Source organism: Mustelus asterias, chromosome 24 (genome assembly GCF_964213995.1).
Source record: "Mustelus asterias chromosome 24, sMusAst1.hap1.1, whole genome shotgun sequence".
NCBI lineage: Eukaryota > Metazoa > Chordata > Chondrichthyes > Carcharhiniformes > Triakidae > Mustelus > Mustelus asterias.
Window position 1 is genome coordinate 15,747,236 of NC_135824.1, and position 18,716 is coordinate 15,765,951.

The following is an 18,716-nucleotide window of genomic DNA, read 5'->3' on the forward strand; positions in this document are numbered from 1 at the left end:
TCCAAAGATGTGCAGGTTAGGTTGATTGGCCATGCTAAATTGCTCTTTAGTCTCCAAAGATGTGAAGGTTAGGTGGATTAGGCATGGTAAATGAGGGGATAGGGCGGAGTGGAAGGGCTGGGGAGGATTCTGCAATGACTTCAATCAGGCCATTGAGGTTGGCCCATTTTTCTTAGAAATAGGAGCAGGAGTAGGCCATCTAGCCCCTCGAGCCTGCCCCGCCATTCAATAAGATCATGGCTGATCTGAAGTGAATCAGTTCCACTTACCCGCCTGCTCCCCATAACCCCTAATTCCCTTACCGATCAGGAATCCATCTATCCGTGACTTAAACATATTCAACGAGTTAGCCTCCACCACTTCAGTGGGCAGAGAATTCCAGAGATTCACCACCCTCTGAGAGAAGAATTTCCTCCTCAACTCTGTCCTAAACTGACCTCCCTTTATTTTGAGGCTGTGCCCTCTAGTTCTGGTTTCCTTTCTAAGTGGAAAGAATCTCTCCACTTCTACCCTATCCAGCCCCTTCATTATCTTATATGTCTCTATAAGATCACCCCTCATCCTTCTAAACTCCAACGAGTACAAACCTAATCTACTCATTGGAGTATGAATGTCCTGATTAAGGATCCAATTGATGGGCCAATCATGGAGTCTTTGCCTTGCACTTAACCAAGAGCGTCAGTTCCTCTGACCCCCCCAGAGATAGACTGCTCACTACTAGCACTCTGTGTACTGCTGTTAAAGTTTGTAAATAAAGGGATTTTTGGTGAAGGCCTCTGAAGACTTATTACAGATGCTCTTTCGGAGAGTCGGTACAGGTTCGATGGGCTGAACGGCCTCTTTCTGCACCATAGGGATTCTATGGTTCTATGGAAGGAAATCTGCCACCCTTACTTGGTCTGGTCCACAGCGATACCCTCTGAAATGAGGGGTGGGCCCAGTCAGCAATACCCACGTGAAGTGAATTTAAAAATTTAGCCTCACATGAAACAAAATTAGAAGTGAAAGGAGCCACGTTGAAAGGCAAATAGCGGCTGAAAGGAAACAGCCTTCCCCGATATTTAGCAATCACTGACATCGCTGCACCCTAAATTCAACAGTAAATTCCCTTCCTCTAGATAAAGAAAATCAAAGATAAACTGCGAAAAACATAATAACTAATTTTAAATCCAAATAACACACACCACAATGAATGTAAAGCAGCCCTAAGAATATTAATGAGAACTCTTGTCAGAACGTTTTAGTTTACGATTGAGAAGCTTCCGTAATAGGCTATAATATGAAAGGTACGTGCAGGCCGCTCTCCCAACACAACTTAATAGATGTGAACGTTTCATTGTCTGGATGGGTGGACACGTGTTCATTGCCGCACACTTCAATCAGGGCTTCCACATTCAAATGAAAGGCATTTCACTTTGAAACAGAAAAGTCTGCTTGTACGCAGAGGCTTCCTGAAGCTCCTGCAGTTTCCCATTGAAAGTGCTTCGTCCTGATGGGATTAATAAACTCCAGCGAGACAACAGATCAAAGGGACGCCTTTAACGCCCATTGTCAGTGTCTTCCCTCGCTGCTCCTGGCTTGGACATTGTAGCAGTGAATAAGCTCACTGCATTCCTCCTGAAGCCAGCCATTTCCTCTCTTTACTAGGGAGGCCTATCGATGGGTGAAACGCATCTCTCGAACCGTCCTTGTGATGTCGGTCAAAAACATGAAAAAGAATGTTCCTCTCCTTTTGTCGGCCTTTACGATGGAGGGAGGTGGGGTCACGACGCGCCGAAGCAGTTTGCGTTCGTGCGCTTCCGTAATGGCGCCTGCGTTCAGGGCAGTGCAATTTCGGAAAGACAGCCTCAGCAGGCTTTAAGCGGCACGGTGGCACAGTGGTTAGCACTGCTACCTCACAGCGCCAGGGACCCGGGTTCGATTCCCGGCTTCGGTCACTGTCTGTGTGGAGTTTGCACGTTCTCCCCGTGTCTGCGTGGGTTTCCTCCGGGTGCTCCGGTTTCCTCCCACAGTCCAAAGATGTGCGGGTTAGGTTGATTGGCCGTGCTAAATTGACCCTAGTTGCGGGGGGATTAGCAGGGAAAGTATGTGGGGTTACGGGGATCGGGTGGGATTGTTTTCAGTGCAGGCTCAATGGGCCGAATGGCCTCCTTCTGTACTGTAGGGATTCTATGATTCGAAATATTTCAGGCTCGGCAGAGGTGGACGGGGGCCCTGGAGGCCTCAATTTCTCCCTTTACCGAAATGGTGCCATCAAGCACTGCCAACGCTAATGAGCTTGTGCACAACCTGCCCGTCAAACTGGTCACTCGCGCCGTGCCTACAAGTTGGTTGTGGCACTATCAAATCCCCATGCCATCTGAGTTTAGTTGAATCAATTCAGTGCCAGATATCGAGAACCAGCTCCTGCCAGCCTTAGCTGGCATTTCCCAGCCTTTGCCGTCAGAATGCCCAGCTGATAGGGCGGCTATATTTAGAATTGCTTCCTTTTTAAATTCCCGTTGAGGCTCCGTGTCCTTTTGCACATCGCTGGGAAATATAGCGAGGATAGAGAGAGTTTGGCTGCTTCCTGTCACTTACATCACTTGCCTGTGAAGCTCTTGCGTCCAGTACAATGCACTGACAGCTGTCAAAGGAAAGTCAATGCAAGGCAAGTGCCCCCAGACATTCACACCAAAGTGTGAGAGAGAAAGAGAGAGAGAGATAAAGCTCGACTCTATTGAGAGAAGACCATTTTGAAGGCTGTTGTCTTGCACACAAGCAATAAGCATGACTGATTTTCCCAAGGTCATAGGGTCAGGCCCAATGGCCAAACCTTTCCCCGGGCAAAGGGCCCACAAGACGCAAGAGAGGTTGAGACACTGGGGACAAGGGGGATCCAACACAAAAGGCATCCCTCCGGGACTGGACACCAAAACAAAAAGGGGGAACTTTTGAGGAAATTAAAACTGCGGGGTCTAAGCGCGAGTTAGAGAAGGCTGGCCTCAAATCCCAAAGGATTGTTTTCCCCATCAGGCACTGCCTGAGTGACGTCTCCTTTCACAGCATTAACACTAAATTGATTGCCGCTTCAGGCAACAGATTCAGAGAAGCAGTCAAGACTGATACCTTGGAGTTGATTTAAATGTCTCTCCGACCCCCTCCTCCCCCGCCACCCCACCCACCTTCCAAAATCAAGTCGGAAGAAAGCCTAGAGGCTTTTTGTCTCTTCTTAAGGCAGGGAGTTGGTTCGCTGCTACTGAGGGCGAGATACCTTTCCCTGGTTAAATTGAGTTCGTCGCGCGACCTACAAATGCCCCCCTCCCTCCCCCCCCTCACTCCCCCCTCCCTCCCCCCGGCACACATGTGACAGAGATTGAAGGGACTGCGGACCTTTGGGGAAAAGTAAAATGTCTCCCATCCCCGGGGACAGCTGAACCCCCCTCGGCCTCCTGCAGCTGTCGGGAGCAGAGATCGGGAGGAAAAGCCACGCAAAAATCTTTTTAAAAAGCCAACAAAGCCGCCAACTCCATCTTGACCAGGAATCGCCCCGCTTCGTCAGAACAAAGGCGGTTTCGACGACAGAACTAATAAAAGTATTCCAACAATTAGCCGTCCCCACGTCCCGGCTGCCTGTTATTTCGACGGCCACCTTGTTCACCCTGTTCTTTCGATTTGACGTCTTGACCTTCTTAAATTACCGTCGGTAGTCAGAGAAACATAAGCTGCACCAACATTTTTTTTAGCCTGTATGATTAGAACAGCCTCCACTGGAGCGAAGTGATCTTGAGATAACATATTTCCTTTGAGTAATAACATTAGCAATTCATTCCTTTAAAAAGGAGCAGTTGGCACATTCTGCCGAAATCAGTACTGATAACACGTAATTAAGGTTTTGTGAGGTGTTCATCAGCAATTTTTTCAGAGGCTCTGAGATTGGCTCAAATCCTACACAAACAGTGAAGAAGGCTAAAAATAACTGGTTGCATCTGTCCTTTCAAGATTTTCCACTCACTGTCTACTGAGGTGACGTTGGGTGACTGGAGCAACACACTGGCACAATGGTTGGCACTGCTGCCTCACAGCGCCAGGAACCCGGGTTCAATTCCGGTCTCGGGTCACTGTCTGTGTGGAATCTGCACGTCCTCCCCGTGTCTGCGTGGGTTTCCTCCGGGTGCTCTGGTTTCCTCCCACGGTCCACAGATGTGCAGGTTAGGTGGATTGGCCGTGCTAAATTGCCCCCTTAGTGTCCAAAAGATGTGTAAATTAAGGGAATTAGACATGTTAAGTTGCCCCTTAATTTGTCCAGCAAGATGTATAGGCTAGGTGGATTAGCCATGGAAAATGTTGTGGGATTACGAGGATAGGGTGGGAGGGGTGGGCCTGTACACCAAAGCAAAAGATATAAAGGAAACTTAAAACATCAAACCCAAATATGATTAAAGGGATCAATAATGCACCCCAGCCCCTGCGGAGACCAACGGGCACGGAAGGTGCCATGAGGATGGACATGTTGGGTAGATGTGAAGAATGTGGGGGAGGGGGGGTGTAAGAGCAGAGGGAGGAGGGACATTGTGTGATGAAGCCTCCAGTAATACATTCAGCCAGTTAGTTGGCCTAAGCTATGGAGTGGGTGCATTGATGCTAAGCGAAGGCCAGTGTCCAAGCTTCCTAAGTAATGAATATGCGCATTGTCTGTGTACAGGCTCACCAATGAGAGACCCAATGCCAGTGAAAGAACCACTCTGAGAGAGAGAAACCAGTCCCGTTCCACTCAGAATTCTTCACCACCAGAAACAGCTAAATAGATCGTGTCCCCTTGACTCTCCAACCAGACTCACCCTCTCCCCGCCTGGTTACTGCTCCAACCTTCGCCGTTCCAATCACCCCCACCCCTGGGACACACATTTGGCTATTGCTGGAGAGGGAAGCAGCCAAATAAAGTTTAAAGTTTATTTATTATCATCACAAGTAAGCTTACATTAACACTGCAATGAAGTCACTGTGAAAATCCGCCTGTTCGGGTACACTGAGGGAGAATTTAGCATGGCCAATGCACCTAACCAGCATGTCTTTCGGACTGTGGGAGGAAACCGGTGCACCCGGAGGAAACCCACGCAGACACGGGGAGAATTTGAAGACTCCACACAGACAGTGACCCGAGACTGGGAATTGAACCCAGGCGCTGTGAGGCAGCAGTGCTAACCACTGTGCCACAACAATTGAAGCTTGCAGGTTAAGATTTGGTGTAACTTGAAAATTGGCAACAAATGTTATGAAGCTCCACATCCCAACATGGGGGGAAGATGTGGCGTTGTGGTATTGTCATTGGACAATTCATTCAGAGACATCCAGAGGCTGGGGTTCAAATCCCGCCATGGGATTTGAATTCAATCAATGCAAATCTGGAATCATGATGACCATGAAAACCAACGTTGTTAATGGTGCCACCATGCCGCCCTATTCCTTTTATTCAAATGGGAGAAGTGTCTGTAGGGACACAACAGGAGGCCAAATCTCACCTAATCAATATTTGCACAAAGAGGCTGATTTGGTTGATTTTGGGCCAACCTGGTTTTCACAAACAATGGGCACCAAGAAAACCCTCCCCAAAATCTGCCTCTGAAGTGCAGATGAATTCCTTTGAAAGCAGTCTGCCTGTACTTACTTGTTGTTGTTTTTCAGTTTGATGTGACCACTGGGTGCCAGGATTTCCCCGTTTTTCAGCCAGGTAAGTTGTGGTATCGGCTCCCCCTGAGCCAGACAGTTGAAAATGGCGGTGGTTCCAACGGGCCTCGAGATGGACTGTGGATACTGCACAAACTCTGCAGGGGCTGGAATACAAAACAGGAAAAAGACACCTCAGCTTGCAAGGCCAACAAGTAAAACCTCAAAACCCAAAATAAAGTCTGCACAATACTCATCTCCAACTGGGCCTCAGCAAATCCACTGTTGGAACCTTCATCCACGCTCGCGATGCCTCCAGACATTATTACACGTGACATTCAATGGCATCACCATTGCTGAGACCCCAACTCTCAACAACCTGGGGATTACCATTAACCAGAAACTGAACCAGACCAGCCATACATAACCTGGCCCCGAGGGCAGGTCAGAAACAAAGAGGGATGATCTTGAGCCTGTGTTGGCCTCCGGTCGAAGGCTGGCAGGGGCTCACGATTTCGGCATCATCAGGTTCATGCCCATAACCGGCGTGAATCTTCTTCCCATGGCTCCCAGGGCCAGATATCGTGGCAAAGTTCCCCTAGTCATGGGGGGTCTCCCCAGGAGCACAAAGGTGATTATAGCCCCTAGGGGAGAGGGACATGCCCGGATGCCAAATTGTGCTAAGCGACAATGTCAGGGACAGATCCATGTGGGAGGCTCATGGGGGGTGGGAGGGAGGGGGGCTAGGTCATGTATGGGCAGTGCCAACCTGTGTCAAGGTGATGGAATATGGCTCCTCACAGTAGAGAAACTACTCAACATCTAGTTAATTCTTGCACTGAAATCTACATTCCCTCATCATAGAGTCCAAATGCTTTTTGAATGACTCCAGATTATTAACCTTCGCTCCTGTATCTGAAGCCATCCAGGTATTGATAACATGTGGGAAGATTTGCTTCTTCCAAGTCTAAACTTGGCTTTTACCTTGATTTCCTTGTCCTGCATTTGTAGTTTGAGTTGAAACAATACTTCACCAACAAGAAGTGATTGGTCTTATTTTACAGTCCATTTAATATCTGATGATTTCTATAAGGTGTCCACCCATACACCTAAGGTTGGAGTTGGAATATTTCCTCATTATTCCACCTTTGATATGAGGCATAAGACTTATTAATCTCCTTTACACATTATCAAGACCTTGGTACTTTCCTTACGTATTTGATGACCAGAATTGGATTCAATATTCAAGATACAGCCTGACCAGAACGCTAAACAACGTGAGGGGACGGCCTCGGCCTTGAACTCCACCAATCAGGCAGCAACCTCCAGGAAATGGAACGACAGTTTGCAGAAAGACTCGGTGCCACACTATGTCCCGGACATTAATGGTGAGCATTTTACCACATGTGGAGGGGAGGCGATGGCCTAGTGGTATTATCATTAGACTATTAATCCAGAAACTCAGCTAACGTACTGGGGGACCCAGGTTCGAATCCCGCCACGGCAGCTGGTGGAATTTGAATTCAATAAAAGAAATCTGGAATTAAGAATCTACTGATAACCATGAAACCATTGTCGATTGTTGGAAAATCCACTAATGTCTTTTCGGGAAGGAAATCTGCCATCCTTACCTGGCCTGGCCTACGTGTGACTTCAGAGGCACAGCAATGTGGTTGACTCTTCACTGCCCTCCAAGGGCGATTAGGGATGGGCAATAAAATTCTGGCTAATCCAGCAACACCCATGTCCCAAAAAATGAGGGGGAGGTCATTGTAAGTGGCTGACATGCTTAGCCCAGCGCACTCTTTCAAGGTGTACCTGATTCCTCTACGTTGCCTGACTTGGTAAAGCAGTGGGCGGTCATCTATCAAATCGTAGAATTGGCATTGCTGTCCTTTCTGCTGAGCTGCCACAGCTCTCCGTGAATCTCCCCTTTTGTCCTTTCCAAGGTGACGCTCCCTCCAAAAGCAACACCTCCAGTATCAGCACCCTCAAACACAGGAGGCAATGTATCCTATAGTCACCCTCTCTGATAGTTTAAGGTCGTGAAATCTGTTAAGCAAAACAATGTTCGGTGATCACTTCCCTTTAAGCTGCTGCAGACCCTTAACTGCATCAACCGCATTGGCCCCAGAGGTTCCAGTATGGTCAGTACACAGGCGACCAGGCAGGTAAAGCCTCACACACAACAAATGCAACCATTTCTGGACAATATCCAGGCTTGGGCTGACAAGTGGCAAGTAACATTTGCACCACACAAATGACTATCACCAATAAGAGACACTCTAACCAACGCCCCTTTGACATTCAATGGTGTAACCATCACTGAATCCCCCACTGTCCTTGGGGTTACCATTGACCAGAAACTCAACTGGACTTGCCACATAAACATAGTGGCTCCAAGAGCAGGCCAGAGGCTAGGAATACTGCGGCGAGTAACTCACCTCCTGACACCCCAAAGCCTGTCCACCATCTACAAGACACAAGTCAGGAGTGTAATGGAATACTCCCCACTTGCCTGGATGGGTGAGGCTCCAACAACACTCAAGGAGCTTGACACCATCCAGGACAAAGCAGCCCGCTTGATTGGCACCACATCCACAAACACTCACTCCCTCCACCATCGACGCTCAGTAGCAGCAGTGTGTACATTCTACAAGATGCACTGCAGAAATTCATCAAAGATCCTTAGACAGCACCTTCCAAACTCACGACCACTTCCATCTAGAAAGACAAGGGCAGCAGATACATGGGAACACCACCAAGCCACTCACCATCCTGACTTGGAAATATATCGCCATTCCTTCGCAGTCGCTGGGTCAAAATCCTGGAATTCCCTCCCTAACGGCATTGTGAGTCAACCCACAGAACATGGACTGCAGCGATTCAAGAAGGCAACTCACCACCACCTTCTCAGGGGCAACTAGAGATGGGCAATAAATGCTGGCCAGACAGTGACGCCCATGTCCCACGAATGAATAAAAAAAATAGGGATTGTGTTTTCTGGGGAAAATCCAGGCTCTCTCAGTACTCTGCTCTCTCATCTGTAGAAGCAAGAGGAACTCTTTGGCCACCTCAATCTTACCTCGCCACAACATGCCCTCAGATGTTTGTATCCAGGGAGGACTCATCATCCATCCCAGTCCTCTCTCTGATCCACGTGCTCACACAGAGATCCTTAGATATATCAGCACGCTTGATCCTCAACACTTCACACTGCTGTACAGCCCATGGCTCAGGTTAGAGCGCAATCCGTCTGCAAGACTCAGGTGAGATAAGGACAATCTCTGCTATCAGGCATGCTACAGCAATGGGAGGTGCCAGTTAATCAGATACACCAGATACGCCAGTCCACTGCGATCCACCGGTGTTGAGGTCTCGCGAGAGGTGCAGGAGCGCACGAATCGCGTGGGTAGTGAGTGACAAGGGAACATGGTGCTGCAGAGTAATGGGAGGCTGAGTCTAGAGCGGGGACAGCTGTCAATAATTCTTACCGGTGAGTCGGTCATCTCCAACCAAAAAAGACAGACCAACACGACCCCAGAATCCCGGTTCCGAGAGAATTCCGGTTGGTAGAGAGCCAAATTACAGGAATGTTATTGCCCCAGCTCTCCCCCACTTGTTATCTGGTCAACCTTCTGTTCTCTGACATGATGGATGGAATTTTCGCTCGCCCCAAAACCGGGAAATCCCGCCCAAGGTCAACAGACATTTCCATGGTCCACCCCTCGCCTGCTCCCATTCCCATGGTGGGCAGAACAGGAAAATTGGCCCATCTCTTTCTCTCTCATTCCTGCTTTTCCCCGTAAACACTTAATGCCTCTCCGCCATGGACATATTAGACCGAGGGAAGCTCCTTTCTCCTAACACATCTCTTCTCTCTCATTTGTCCCTATTGCACACTTTCTCTCAGTCCCTCCCTATTCTGACACACTGGGTGGAATTCTCTCATCTGGGACTAAGTCAGGGGGGGAACGGGAAGTATTTCCCTCTGTGGGGGATGGCGGTAAACCGTACCATGTCTTCCCGACCTAATTAATTATGCACTCCGGGGTTTAGCGCTGCATTATGGGTGGCACAGTGGTTAGCACTACTGCCTCACAGCTCCAGGGAGCCCCAGGTGCAATTCCGGGCTTAAGTCACTGTCTGTGTGGAGTTTGCACGTTCTCCCCGTGTCTGCGTGTGTTTCCTCCTGGTGCTCCAATTTCCTCCCACAGTCCAAACATGTGCAGGTTAGGTGGATTGGCCATGGTAAATTGTCCCTTAGTGTCAGGGGGACTAGCTAGGGTAAATGTATGCTGGTTATGGGGATAGGGCCTGGGTGGGATTGGGGTCGGTGCAGACCCGATGGGCCAAATGGCCTCCTTCTGCACTGTAGGATTCTATGATTCTATACTAACTCTTACTGTCCTGGGGTGCTTAGGTTAGAGGAATTAGTGGGGTAAATATGTGGGGTTACGGGGATAGAGCTTAGGTGGGATTGTTGTCAGTGCAGACTTGATGGGCCGAATGGCCTCCTTCTGCACTGTAGGAGTTCTATATCTAATTTCTCACAAGGTCCAAGTTTTATTGTATGTCGGGGCGAGCATGATGGTGCAAGTCTCGCAGTCATGTCTGGGCGCTGTATCAAAAAGGCAGCCAACAGCAAATGTTTCTTCCACCCACTGCTGTGGTGTTCCAGGGTCCAGGGTTGCTGGTGGTCTCCATCCCGAAATCCGGGCATTGTTCAGGTGAGTCCTGGCTTTTGCATACGACATTGTTCCAGACGTGTTCTAGACCAGTGTGTTTTCTCACTGACGACACAGAGAATGAGGCGTGGGCAGAAGATTCCAGCCAAGCCTACATCTGCATCCCAGTAGCGGGATGCAAATTGGCTTCATCCTTGCCTCCAATGGGTGGTACCAGCAGAAGGTCCCGCGGGAGATTCACATCGGAATAAACTGTTTTTTCAATTCTCGTCGAATTCTCACCATTAAACCTGTCGGTGGGGCCCAGGGAAAATTCCACCCACTCTCTCCCACTCCAATATGTTTGGTTTATATTGTTGCCCTTTTCCACATTCTCCCTCTCATCCCGCCCTTTTCCTGTCACTCCTACAGTCTCTCATCTCCTTGCGCAGGCGCAATTCACCTCCGTCCTCCTCTAGGTTTCACTTCCCTTATCCTCTCTCTCGATTGTAATCCAATACAACTGCTTCAACTGGACAACAGCCCCAATTGGGAAGTGCTTTGAGCAATAATACAAGGTGCTGCCAATAGCCTCCGACCATCTCCTGCTCCAACCCATTTCCATAAAGCTATGCTGGCCTGGCCAGTTAGAGTTGTGGGGTCATAGAGATACACAGCAAGGGAACAGGCCCTTCGGCCCAACTTATCCATGCCCACCCAAGTTTCCTAAACTGAACTAGTCCCATTTGCCTGCATTTGGCCCATATCCCTCTAAACCTTTCCCATCCATGTACCTGTCCAAATTCCTTTAAATGTTGTTATTGTACCCGCCTCTACCACCTCCTCTGGCAGCTCATTCCATACACGCACCACCCTCTGTGTGAAAAAGTGGCCCCTCAGGTTCCTTTTAAATCTTTCCCCTCTGATTTGATTTGATTTATTATTGTCACATGTATTAGCATACAGTGAAGAGTATTGTTTCTTGCGCGCTACACAGACAAATCATACCGTACATAGAGAAGGAAAGGAGAGAGTGCAGAATGTAGTGTTACAGTCATAGCTAGGGTGTGGGGAAAGATCAACTTACGAGGTAGGTCCATTCAAAAGTCTGATGGAAGCAGGGAAGAAGCTGTTCTTGAGTTGGTTGGTACGTGACCTCAGACTTTTGTATCTTTTTCCCGATGGAAGAAGGGGGAAGAGAGAATGTCCGGAGTGCCTCTCACCTTAAACCTGTGCCCTCTAGTTTTGGACTCCCTTACCCTGGGGAAAAGACCTTGCCTTATCTCTGCCCCTCATGATTTTATAAGCCTCCATCAGTTCACCCCTCATCCTCCTACGCTCCAGGGAAAAAAGTCTCAGCCTATCCAGCTTCTCCTTATAGTTCAAATCTTCCAGTCCCGGTAAAATCCTTGTAAATCCTTTGGTCAAACTGCAGTTCGGTTCCTGTTTTATCTGCGTCCATTAGGGCCCAGACCCGGCCTTTTCTTCATTGCCTTCCCCGTATCGAACACACACTGACTGTCAAAATTATGAACAAACCGCCTGTTGCTATGACAAACTTATCCCACTGGCACACACATAGATTCTTTGATTTAGCTGCAGGGGGAACAAGACAATGCATGTGGCCATGGTTACTCACTGAAACCACAGGTTTCCATTAGAGTTCGATCGCGTCAGCTCCCAATTGCTGTATCCAAACTGTGCGAGACCTCCTACCCTCCTCCTCCCCTTCCCTGCCACACCATCAGGCAAACCAAAGCAGCATCCACAGCAATCAGAGGTAACTAAGGGTAGAATAAAGGGAAGGAGAGAAACGTTGAGTGGAGAAGAGAGGCGAGGGTCTCAGATCTCAAGTATCTTCAGTCTTCATTTTCAGAATGCGAACTTCTCAACTCTAAGTAGCAATGTCTGCTGACCAGCATTAAGAAAGTCACACCCCATCATCTGGAGCCACTCATCATGCAGGTGGGAAACATCCTTATAGCCCTGCCACACATCAACGATATTACAGCACTCCCCACATATCACCAATATTACAGGACTCCCACACATCACTGATATTACAGCACTCCCCACACATCACTGATATTACAGCACACCCCACACATCACTGATATTACAGCACACCCCACATATCACCGATATTACAGCACACCCCACATATCACCGATATTACAGGACTCCCACACATCACTGATATTACAGCACTCCCCACACATCACCGATATTACAGCACACCCCACATATCACCGATATTACAGGACTCCCACACATCACTGATATTACAGCACTCCCCACATATCACCAATATTACAGCACACCCCACATATCACCGATATTACAGGACTCCCACACATCACTGATATTACAGCACTCCCCACACATCACTGATATTACAGCACACCCCACGTATCACCAATATTACAGCACACCCCACATATCACCGATATTACAGGACTCCCACACATCACTGATATTACAGCACTCCCCACACATCACCAATAGTACAGCACACCCGACATATTATTGATATTACAACAGTTCCCCACGTCACCCAGTTTACAGCACTTCCTGCACATCACCGATATTACAGCACACCCCACACATCACCGATATTACAGCACACGCCACACATCACCAATATTCCAGCACTCCCCCATATCACCGATATTACAGCACTCCCCGCACATCACTGATATTACAGGACTCCCACACATCACCGATAATACAGCACTCCCCACACATACCGATATTACAGGACTCCCACACATCACCGATATTACAACTTTACCCGCACATCACCGATATTACAGCATTACCCGCACATCACCACTGTTACAGCACTCCCCATGCATCACCTCTGTTGCAGCACTCCCCACACATCACTGATATTACAGCACTCCCCACACATCACCATCATTCCAGCATCATGATCATTACAGTGTTCCACACACATCACCATCACTTTGGCACTCCCACACACCACCAATATTAAAGCGCTCCCACACATCACCGCTATTACAGCACTGCCACACAACACACTATTACAGAACTCCTACACATCACACTACTACAGCACTCCTGCACATCACACTATTACAGCACTCCTGCACATCACCACTATTACAGCACTCCCACACACCTCACTAGTACAGCACTCCCACACACCATACTATTACAGCACTCCCACACATCATGATCATTACGCCACTGCCACACATCACCCTCATTACAGCACTGCATGACATCACCTCATTACAGCACTGCATGACATCAACATCATTGCAGGACTCTCATATTGCCGCATTAAAAAAGAGTGCTTCCCCCCCACCCCACCAACACCCCACTCGGTCATTATATGGCTTCCCCAGAATAATATCCAAATCAACTCTGAAATCTAAATCTATCTAAATCAGGACAAACCCATTTGGATCCATTCCCTTGAAGGGATTTGTTTTGTGCAAGGCATCGTGATCCTTTTGGCCTTGACCCGTGGTGCCCCTGGAACCACGGTAGCACAGTGGTTAGCACTACTGCTTCACAGCTCCAGGGACCCGGGTTCGATTCTCGGCTTGGGTCACTGTCTGTGTGGAGTTTGCACATTCTCCTCGTGTCTGCATGGGTTTTCTCCGGGTGCTCCGGTTTCCTCCCACAGTCCAAAGATGTGCAGATTAGGTTGATTGGCCATGTTAAAATTGCCCCTTAGTGTCCTGAGATGCGTAGGTTAGAGGGATTAGCGGGTAAATATGTAGGGATATGGGGGTAGGGCCTGGGTGGGATTGTGGTCGGTGCAGACTCGATGGGCCGAATGGCCTGTTTCTGCACTGAAGGGTTTCTATGATTTCTAAAAGGCCGGGAAGATGATCTGCTCCCGGCTCCGATGGCTCACCAACAGAATGCAGGAAAAATAAAGAGACAAGGAAGTCCTTGACCCACCATTGGACGCCGCCATCTCGATGCTCTGTTTTGTATCAGCGGTGCCTCTCTCTCTCTCGGTGTCTAATCACAATGCTATTGGTCTGAAAACAATCCCAAGAGCCTGTCATTGCTAATGGACTTTGTGTGATCTGTGTGAAGTTTCATTTGATGCCAACAACACTTTAACATTCATTCTCAGGTAAGTAGGGCTGTATCTGATTCCCTTTAAGCAATGTCATTTTATTTAATACATCCATATATTATGGATTAAAAAGCCAGCAGCGCTGGAGTTAAATTGGCTGCATTATTATTGCCTCTGCCACGCTCCATGTACAGGGTTTAATTATTCATCGCCATTAATTATTCATGTGATTAAAATACACATATCTATTAATTAGATAATTCAAAAGGAATTTGAAATATTGAAGTATTCCAAACGCCAAAGATTCTTTTTGTCCACGCAGTCAATACCAGTGAAGGCTCCCTAGCGAAGGCCAGCATGGGGTCCCATATACAGAAATCCACTCTTCGTTACCAATGGTAAACGTACTGCGTTGCACACTGGGGCACGGGTCTATTAGCCTGGAAAGGCAGAGCTGTAAATTTGAGGGTCAGTGTACATTCAGTCGATGCTGTGTGATTAAAGTGCTGAGAATGCACGCTCCCCAGGGCAAGCACTATAGCTGACATCACTGAATGCAATCACTTCAAGATTTATCCTTGGGCTTTTTTTTTAACTCTCTGCTTCCCTGCCTGCTGATGCAGGGGGGTGGGGGGAGGCGATGGCCTAGTGGTATTATCACCAGATTATTAATCCAGAAACTCGGCTAATGTTTTGGGGGATCCAGGTTCGAATCCCGTCACGGCAGATGGTGGAATTTGAATTCAACAAAAAAGAAATCTGGAATTTAGAATCTACTGATGGCCATGAAACTATTGTCGGTTGTCGAAAAAGCCCACCTGGTTCACTAACGCCCTTTAAGGAAGGAAATCTGCCATCCTTACCTGGGTCTGGCTTACATGTGACTCCAGAGCCAAGACTCTCAACTGCCCTCGAAATGCAACTAGGGATGCGCAATAAATGCTGGCCAACCAGCAACGCCCATGTTCTATGAATGAATGAAAAAAAAACAAACCCAAAGCCATGGTGCTTGCATTGCTGCAATTAATCGTACAATCAGTACAGTGCAGAAGGAGGTCATTCAGTCCATTGAGTCTGCACCGCCTCTCTGACAGAGTATCTCACCCAGGCTCTCTCTCCCCACCCTATCCTCATAACCCCACATATGTTGCTGCAGGAGCAAGGCGAATTCTTGCGAGCTGTCCCCAGCATACCCTCTAATTCTATCTTTTATTCTCGTTCTACGCTTTTTAAACAGTACTTTAACTCTTTTAAATTCTACATTCTGCATCCTCTCCTTTCCTTATCCCCGATGTACTCCATGAATGGTCTGTATAGTGCGCAAGAAACAATACTTTTCACTGTATCCCAATACACGTGACAATAATAAATCAAATCAAAAAATTTACCCTGCTAATTTATACATCCTGGAACACTGAGAGGCAATTTAGCATGGTCAATCCACCTAACATCTTTGGAGTGTGGGACAAAACCGAGTACCCAAAGAAAACCCACAGGGAGAACATGCAAATTCCAGACAGACAGTGAGCCAAGGCTGGAATTGAACCCGGGTCCTTGGCACTGTGAAGCAGCAGTGCTAACCACTGTGCCACCCCTTCCATTCCTCACTAACACAAGGAAACATAGTTCCCTTCCATTTACCCAATAACGCATCGAAACATAGAAACATACAAAAAGCAGGAGTAGGCCATTCGACCCTTCGAGCCTGCTCCGCCATTCACTTTGACCATGGCTGATCATCAAGTTCAATATCCTAATCCCGCCTTCCTCCCATATCCTTAGATTCCTTTAGCCTCAAGAGCTATGTCTAATTTCTTCTTGGAACAACACAATGTTTTGGCCTCAATTTCTGTGGTAGTGAATTCCACAGATTCACCGCCCTCTGGGTGAAGAAATTTCTCCTCACCTCAGTTCGAAAAGGTTCACCAATTATCTTCAAACTACAACCCCTGGATCTGGACTCCCTCACCATTGGGAACATTCTTTCTGAATCTACCCTGTCTAATCCTGTTAAACCTTAATAAGTTTCGATGAGATCCCCTGTCATTCTTGTAAACTCCAATGAATACAATCCTAACCGACTTAATCTCTCCTCATAGAGCTGCCATCCCAGGAATCTGCCTGGTAAACCTTCGATAAAAGCAAATTACTGCGGATGCTGGAATCTGAAACCAAAAGAGAAAATGCTGGAAAATCTCAGCAGGTCTGGCAGCATCTGTAAGGAGAGAAAAGAGCTAACGTTTCGAGTCCAGATGACCCTTTGTCAAAGCTTTGTCTTTTCTCTGGTAAACCTTCGCTGCACTCCTTCTATTGTAAGGACATCCTTCCTCAGATAAGGACACCAAAACTGAACACAATACTCCAGGTGTAGCCTCACCAATGCCCTATACAATTGCATTAAAACATTTCAAGTCCTATTCTGAAATCCTCTCGCTATGAAGCCAACATACCATTTGCCTTCTTTACTGCCTGCTGTAACTGTATAAATATGCAGTTTATACCCCACAAGTCACTCCATCAAAGATCCATACTGCTGCCATTGTGACATGGGCATATCAGGGCTATTTTAATGCTCATGTCTCTAGTCACATGCACAGGGTTACAGTCCACTGAATTTGGTTAGCAACACAGAACTGTTTGGTAATGTTACACCCTACCTGAATCTACTACAGGTCACAAAACCTTTTTATTAAAGTTTGAAAAAAGAGTGCATGACAGCGAAGAATAGCATTTGAAAAGAAAATTGAATAGTAAAGTAAATACGGCGGCACGGAGGCACAGTGGTTAGTACTGCTGCCTCAGAGCACCAGGGACCCGGGTTCAATTCCGGCCTTGGGTGTCAGTCTGTGTAGAGTTTGCACGTTCTCCCCTTATCTGCGTGGGTTTCCTCCGGGTGTTCTGGTTTCCTCCCACACTCCAAAGATGTGCGGGTTAGGTTGATTGGCCATGCTCAATTGCCCCTTAGTGTTAGGGGGATTAGCAGGGTAAATATGTGGGGTTACGGGGATAGGGCCTGGGTGGTATAGTTGTCAGTGCAGGCCCGAAGGGCCAAGTGGTCTCCTTCTGCACTGTAGGGATTCCATGAGTCTGTGACTCTCAAGCTATGCTGGATTTACCTGAAGATCCAAGGCTGAATGCCCGTGACTGCGTTCTCCAAGGCGGCCTTCACGACACACGACAGCGCAGAGTCGCTGAGCAGAAACTGATAGCCAAGTTCCGCACACATGAGGACGGCCTAAACCGGGATGTTGGATTTATGTCACATTATCAGTAACCCCCACAGCTTGCCTCCTGGGCTTGCAGAATCTCACTAGCTGTTCTGTTTGGAGACAATACACATCTGTTTAACCTGTGTTTAATGCTCCCTCCACCCACATTGTCTGTACCTTTAAGACCTGGCTGGTTGTAGGGATTCGCATTCTAATCAGTATTCTGTAACTTGATTTTGTGTCTCTGTGCACTGTTTGAGAGCACATTTCCACTCCATCTGACGAAGGAGCAGCGTTCCGAAAGCTTATGGCATTTGCTACCAAATAAACCTGTTGGACTTTAACCTGGTGTTGTGAGACTTCTTACTGTGTTCACCCCAGTCCAACGCCGGCATCTCCACATCATGTTTACCTTTAATACTCAGAGCACAGCAAGAGGCCGGCGCACGCAGCTGATAATTAGTCTGGTGCACCAATGCACTATCTTGCTGAGTTGTCCTGGTAAGTTATTTTACTCATTCAGTAACTGATACATGACAGCTTACAAAAATGTCCGATTTTCAACCAACTCCTGTTTTTGGATAGTGGGATTTGAGACGTTAGAAATGGAGTGATGTGTACCTTACCCATCATGCCAGCAGGATTAATCTGCTAGTCATGATTGATTTGATTAACTTCCCTCTTTATCTCTGCCTCAGAACTCATCCAGGGAGGTTCATGGATGTACATTGGACTCCAATCGCAACCATGGGGGTAACTGGGTCGATTTGTGTTGCTGACTTTCCCCGTCAAATTTGACCAGTGAACACTCCAGAAAAGGCAGTAAAAATGGCACGTTTCACATTTCCCTCTGGCCAGGAGCCTACATCTCACCGCCTCCAAGTTGCTAATTAAGCCCCAACCTCATTAATCAGGGCCAGAGCACACACAAGTATGATCGGGTTGGGGGGGAGGTCAGCTGGCACTCAGCAATGGCTAGATGTCTACTGGTTAAAATCCACCTCAATGTATATCAATATTATAGAATCATAGAATCCTACAGTGCAGAAGGAGGCCATTCGGCCCATCAAGTCTGCACCGACCACAATCCCACTGCGCCCTATCCTCAATTACCCCATGTATTGACCCTAGCTA

The 18,716-nt window shown here is 47.7% G+C and overlaps 1 protein-coding gene across 1 annotated transcript in view; it reads right to left on the minus strand.

Annotated features, from left to right (window-relative positions):
• Positions 1-18,716, minus strand: part of igdcc3 (immunoglobulin superfamily, DCC subclass, member 3) — a 140,928-nt gene that overhangs the window by 16,700 nt on the left and 105,512 nt on the right. Inside the window, exon 6 of the mRNA XM_078240993.1 lies at positions 5,648-5,813. Coding sequence (XP_078097119.1) covers positions 5,648-5,813 — 166 coding nt within the window. The remainder of the gene's footprint in view (positions 1-5,647; positions 5,814-18,716) is intronic.